Raw genomic sequence first — 6,328 nt, forward strand, 5'->3', positions numbered from 1 at the left:
CCTAAAGGCAGTCAGGCTACCTCTGGCAAACATACGGAGGGCTTTGCGGCCCCCCTACCAAAGAAATGCCACCCCACTGCCAAACAGGTCATGCTGGATGATGTTGCAGGCAGAATGTTCTCCTTGGTGTCTCCAGACTGTCACATGTGCTCAGTGTGAACCTGCTTTCATCTGTGAAGAGCACAGGGTGCCAGTGGCAAATTTGCCAATCGTCCTGCACGGTGGACGTCGGGCCCTCATGCCACCCTCGTGGAGTCTGTTTCTGACCGTTTGAGTAGACACATGCACATTTGTGGCCTGCTGGAGGTAATTTTGCAGGGCTCTGGCAGTGCTCCTCCTGTTCCTCCTTGCACAAAGGCAGAGGTAGCGGTCCTGCTGCTGGGTTGTTGCCCTCTTACAGCCTCCTCCACGTCTCCTGATGTACCGGCCTGTCTCCTGATAGTGCTTCCATGCTCTGGACACTAAGCTGACAGACGCAGCAAACCTTCTTGCCACAGCTCGCATTGATGTGCCATCCTGGATGAGCTGCACTACCTGAGCCACTTGTGTGGGTTGTAGACCCCGTCTCATGCCACCGCCAGCTTTCAAAAGTGACCAAAACATCAGCCAGAAAGCATAGGAGCAGAGAAGTGGTCTGTGGTCACCACCTGACACGTTGAAAAGGGTGAGCAGGAGGCATGGCGAGGGGTAGAAAAAAAAAAAAGGAGAATGCACGGCAAACAAAAAAGTGGAGAACACTGTGCCCCGCTTGTAGGAGCATTGAATACACCCCAATGTTGGAAGGCATATTCTGTAAATTTTAGGGAATTGAATATACCCCAAAGGGAAAAAAATTATATATGTAAATAAAATATTATTTATAAAGGTGTAACTGGAAGCCCACAGCATCTCAAAGCCAGGTCTGGCATGTACAGATGGATCTATCAACAGAGCCGAGAGGTGTAATATGAGAAACCCGAGAGTTACACAGATGTCTATTGGTCACGCAGCTGATCCGATGCTGAGGATTTGTACACAGCAATCAAATCTGCAATGTCTTTTTCCTTAAGACACCTCCTGCAATCATTATTATATTTGTGTACAGATGCTGTGTCCAAAGACCCAGCTGCTGTATAAAAACATCCATCCTCTGAATCAGGCCCTACATGTGGGATGTACAGAAGATCTGTAAATAATCAATAATACAGAAATGTGTCAAGCCATCTAAACAGTAGCATCCAATTAGCTTCTAGCTAACATTGAGCATGTAGATATTATAGAATGATAGGTAGCTGCACATTGGTTTCTATAGACAACTTCTTCACAGTTTAGAAAGATGAATGCATCTGCCCAAGAAAGAAATGGATATCTTCAAATTATTTTAATCTGGGCTGCAAGGAGGGGTGTGCGGGCAATGTGGCCACACTGGGAAGCACAGTCTAGGGGCAATACCACCCATACCTACTCTTGGCTAAAGATCGCACCTTCCTCTGGCTCACAACTTCCACACTATGGGGGAAATTTACTAAGATGTGAGTTGGGCAACCAATCAGATACTATCTATTATCTTCTAGAAGGTGCTAAAAAAAAAAAAGAGAAGTAGTTTCTGATTGGTTGCCCACAGCTACATCCCATATGAAATACAACTAACATCTTAGTTAGATTTCCCCCTGTGTGTCTTCTCCCATAGGGCTGTGGGAGTTGTGATGCTGCTTGGAACGTCTGTAGGATAAGGCAGTAGATAGTCAGCCAAAGAATGGACCCATGTTTGAGTCTAAACTCAAGTAGGCTAAAGGACCATGTGAACCGTGAAGGCAGGGAGAGCAGCAAGGTACAGTACATAGGATCCAAAGTGTACCATAACAAGTTTACAATACTTTCCATTAAGGAAGCAAATCCCTGCTATTTTTCCAATCCTGTAAAATCTCAAAATCCCGGGATTTGCCTCCAGCTGCCACACCAGGCTGGGAACGGTTGTTTAGCAGTGGATGTATAGGAGAGGGCAGGCAGGTGCGTGACTGCTAACATCACACAGCACAGCCACACAACGTGGTTGCTGGACAGTGACTGGGCCAAGCACTGCTGGTGCCTCAAGTAAATTGTGTGTGTGCCAACTGATTACAAAATCCCAGGATGGTAAAATCCAATCCCGGGATTGAAATCCTGACAGTTTTTGGGCCTAACATCTTGGAATCCCAGTGAGCCAGTGATTGGCATCCCCACTTGCCACACATCGGGCTTGGTTACTAAAGTGAATAGGTGTTGACGTGGATAGTAATGGTGTCCATGCACTAGAGCAGTTCACATGCGATTCGGCACAATTGCAGCGATAAATCACATGTAAAGTGACCAAATCCCATGTGATTGACATCAGATCCGATGCAATGTGCACTGCATCCGAGCCTGCAAGTCACACATGCTGCAGAAGAGATTTGTCAAAACGCAGCAAAGCAAGGCACAGCTCAAGCTGGTGATCAACTGCGATTTCTCTGAGGGTAGAAGTTGCTCAAGTGTGAGGCCAGCTTAAGGGGCCCATTACCATGTAATAGTAAGTATCCCCTTATGTAGGAGGGACCGCAACAAAAATCTCGGTACTCTTTACCTAGCAGGGCGATCATGATTTTGATCATGGGCATCGCAAGTAAAAAAATCACGTCGGTCGCATCGCATGCAACCCAAAAAAATCGCATGCGATCAACGCGATTTTACATAGGGAACAATGTTAAATGGGTCAATTGACCCGATTTAACATAGGGAACAATGTTAAATGGCCCACAGACCCCAAATAGCCACCCGGGGCCCCCCCAATTGTTAACGCCACCCCACGATCAACGTGAACCCGAAGCGTGGCGAGCGCAGCGAGCCCCGCGGATACCTTCACAGGTATACGCTTCCCTTTGCGGGCTTCACAGGTATCCGAGTCCGCTCGCCACGCTTCGGGCTCGGTGGCTCGCTGCGCTCGCCACACTATCTATTCTCAACTCCACGCCGACGTGGATAGTGGGGGTATGAAAAGGTCGGAGGACACGTACCGCCGCCGCTCGCCACGCTTCGGGTTCACGTTGATCGTGGGGTGGCGTTAACAATTGGGGGGGCCCAGGGTGGCTATTTGGGGTCTGTGGGCCATTTAACATTGTTCCCTATGTTAAATCGGGTCAATTGACCCATTTAACATCGTTTCCTATGTAAAATCGCGGTAATCGCGTCGGTCGCATCACATGCGATTTTTTGGTCGCATGCGATGCGACCGATGCGATTTACTGTTTAACATGGTTTTCTATGTAAATCGCAGGCATCGTATCGGTCGCATCGCATGCCATTATAATGGCATGCAATGTACATGCGATGGGCGCCCTGCTAGGTAAAGAGTACCAAAATCTCAGATCCCTGCTGTCCCACTTGTATCCACTTCCCCCATAGGTTTCTATGGGGAATGCGATACTGCCCGATGTATCAACATCAGGCAGCATCACATTGGGTCCCTTGGCTACCGGCAGCAGCCCATTGTAGCCTATGGACCGCAGTGCCGATCGGCAATGCCTTCGGCAGGGGGGAGGGGTGGGGGGATGGGGAGCAGTCAGCACTGACCGCATATTCACAGATCCTCCGTCACCTAGTGAAGCCAAGCACAGGGACGAGCTCCTTTCCGAACCCTTGTCCCTGGAACAAACATACCGCCGAAAGGATCACATTAAAAATGCCACCCAGATCGCATTGCATATGCCATCACATAGTAAATGGGTCCCTCAGAATGTTAGCCCACCTACTTTGGTTGTGACATCAAGGTCCTGAAGTCCACTTTGATCTTGCATCTACCATGGACTCACCTTGCCTCCCCCTGAGTCGCTTAGATATGACATTGGTGCCACCCAGGGCAGTCTGATTTTAATATTTATTATATTTTATGATCCAATTTTTTTATTTATTACTTCTCTACAATCAACAGATAATTATAATAATTTTTCACCATAATGCTGCAGCTCGTAGGCAGCCACACAAATACTTATTCTGAGCCACCTTTGGGAACTTGAGCTGTGCTGTGCTGCCCTGTACGCTACTACAGAAAGTAATGTAAGTACTGAAAGGTGACGCTGCCATCCACACAGAAGGTGGTCGGCAGAGATGCGATGGATATATGGTCATTAGGTCTACAACAACTAGGTCGACAAGCATTGGGTCGACAGGCAACAAGGTCAACATGGGTCTAGGTTGACACAAGCATTAGATCGACATGGGCAAGGTCAACAGTCAAAAGGTCAACATGGGGTTTTTCACTGTTTTTTTGAGCCAACATGTGCCGCCAGGCGGTATTTTATGCCCTACTATCCACCATCCACATGCCCTACCATCCACTAGCGAGCGATGCGGTGCACTTGTGTCCATGTCAACATTCAGGTAAAAAAACAGTGAAAAGGATGTTGACCTTTTGACTGTCGACTTTGCCCATGTCGTCCTAATGTCCAGTCAACCTTGCTGCCTGTCAACTAGTGGTGTCGACCCAATGCTTGTCAATCTAGTTGTGGTCGACCAAACAATCCACACCCATGCGATGAATGCACTGTGTACAGCATATACCACATACAGGGATCACAGCAGCCAACCACCCCGGACACGAGTGCGGAAGTAAAGGCCAAGGTTACCTTCCCCTGGGGCATGGCGGCGACGGGATGTGCCGGGCACAGGTACAGGCTACTACTGATACCCTCCCGCCTCTCGCTTTCGCCTTGGTCCCTGCGGGTCACCGCGCATACTGCTGCTGCTTTTGCTGTTGATCTCTGGCGCCATGCCTACGAATTCACATCTGATTGGATCTGAAGTGAAGGGAGACGCGCCAATAAAAGGAGCCGTCCAGTTGCGCATGCGTGCCTGATCATTCGGCGTCCAATGCGCTGTCGCTGCGTCACGTGATGTGTGTTTCAGCATCTCTGCTGTATGTGTGTAACACAGCTAGATTATACACAACTGGTGCAGGTTTTGTCTGTTTTTCAATTGTGTAAATTATTTCGATGTAGTACCGTGTGTGCTGTACTTGAATAGCAATAACTGATCACCTGCTTTCCCCATTTTTTTGTTTGTAATAAAAAAAAAAAACAATCTCCTATATCCACAAGTATATAAATTAAGCCCCATACACACTATAAAGAGATCTTTTGGAAAGCGCAATATCATCGATGGTGGCCATCGGCAAGTATATATATAGGGCTTTATATCAGGGTTGCCCGGAATACCCAGGAGGCTCCACCCCCCGATTGCGGCGTCTTCCCCCCGACCTCGGCATATACATTTATTTATTTATTTACAGTTTCTTATATAGCGCAGCATATTGCGTTGCGCTTTACAATTGGAAACAACAGTGATTAAACAAACTGGGTAGATACAAACCGACATGGAGGTAGGAGGGCCCTGATCGCAAGCTTACAATCTAAAGGGATAATAGGAGGGATACGTAAGGATAGAATTCCATAGTATGGCAGTCCCATCAGATTACTAGACAGTCCTGATGGGATGCAATTAGATCTGAATGCTACTGGAGGTTGTGTGGGGGTCCTGAATATGATAAGCTAACCTGAAGAGGTGAGTTTTCAGGGAACGCTTGAAATTTTGGAGGCTAGAGGAGAGTCTTAATGTGCGTGGAAGGGCATTCCATAAGGTGGGTGCTGCCCGAAAAAAATCCTGCAAGTGTAAGTGGGAGCGAAAAATGAGTGTGGATGAGAGACGCAGATCTTGTGCCGAGCAGAGAGGTCGGGTGGGGATATATTTTGAAATAAGCAAAGAGATATAAGTCGGTGCAGTCAGAGTGATGGCTTTGTATGTAAGTAGTAGTATTTTATATTGAATGCGGTAGTATACAGGCAACCAATGGAGGGACTGGCAGAGCGGATCAGCAGATGATGAACGTCTAGCCAGGAAGATCAGCCTCGCAGCTGCATTCAAAATGGATTGTAGTGGTGAGAGTCTTTTCTTAGGAAGACCGGTAAGGAGGCCATTGCAATAATCAATGCATGATATAATGAGTGTATGGATTAGAGTTTTTGCAGTGTCTTGTGTAAGGTACGGACGGATTTTGGATACGTTTTTAAGATGCATGTAACACGATTTAGAGACAGATTGAATGTGAGGAATGAAGGACAGTTCTGAGTCGAGGATGACCCCTAGGCAGCGAGCTTGTGGAGTAGGATTAATTGTTGTGTTCTCAGTGATAGAGATATCAGCGTGGTAACTACTCTTGGCTGGTGGGAATATAATTAATTCTGTTTTGGAAATGTTAACTTTGAGGTGGTGAGAGGACATCCAAGATGAAATGGCAGAAAGACAATCAGAGACACGGAGCAATACTGATGGTGACAGT

At 47.3% G+C, this 6,328-nt stretch overlaps 1 protein-coding gene across 7 annotated transcripts in view; it reads right to left on the bottom strand.

Annotated features, from left to right (window-relative positions):
* SPIDR (scaffold protein involved in DNA repair) overlaps positions 1-4,812 on the bottom strand; it is a 419,457-nt gene extending 414,645 nt beyond the window's left edge. For 6 of the 7 annotated variants that reach the window (XM_083187431.1, XM_083187430.1, XM_083187434.1 and 3 more), the window contains exon 1: positions 4,620-4,811. In XM_083187431.1, the coding sequence (XP_083043557.1) occupies positions 4,620-4,634 (15 nt within the window). In that variant the 5' untranslated portion in view covers positions 4,635-4,811. Of the gene's footprint in view, positions 1-4,619 lie in introns of all 7 variants that reach the window. The other variant, XM_083187433.1, reaches the window with a different exon arrangement.
* Positions 4,813-6,328: the final 1,516 nt, after the last annotated feature.

This window comes from Crinia signifera, chromosome 5 (genome assembly GCF_055691185.1).
Source record: "Crinia signifera chromosome 5, ASM5569118v1, whole genome shotgun sequence".
NCBI lineage: Eukaryota > Metazoa > Chordata > Amphibia > Anura > Myobatrachidae > Crinia > Crinia signifera.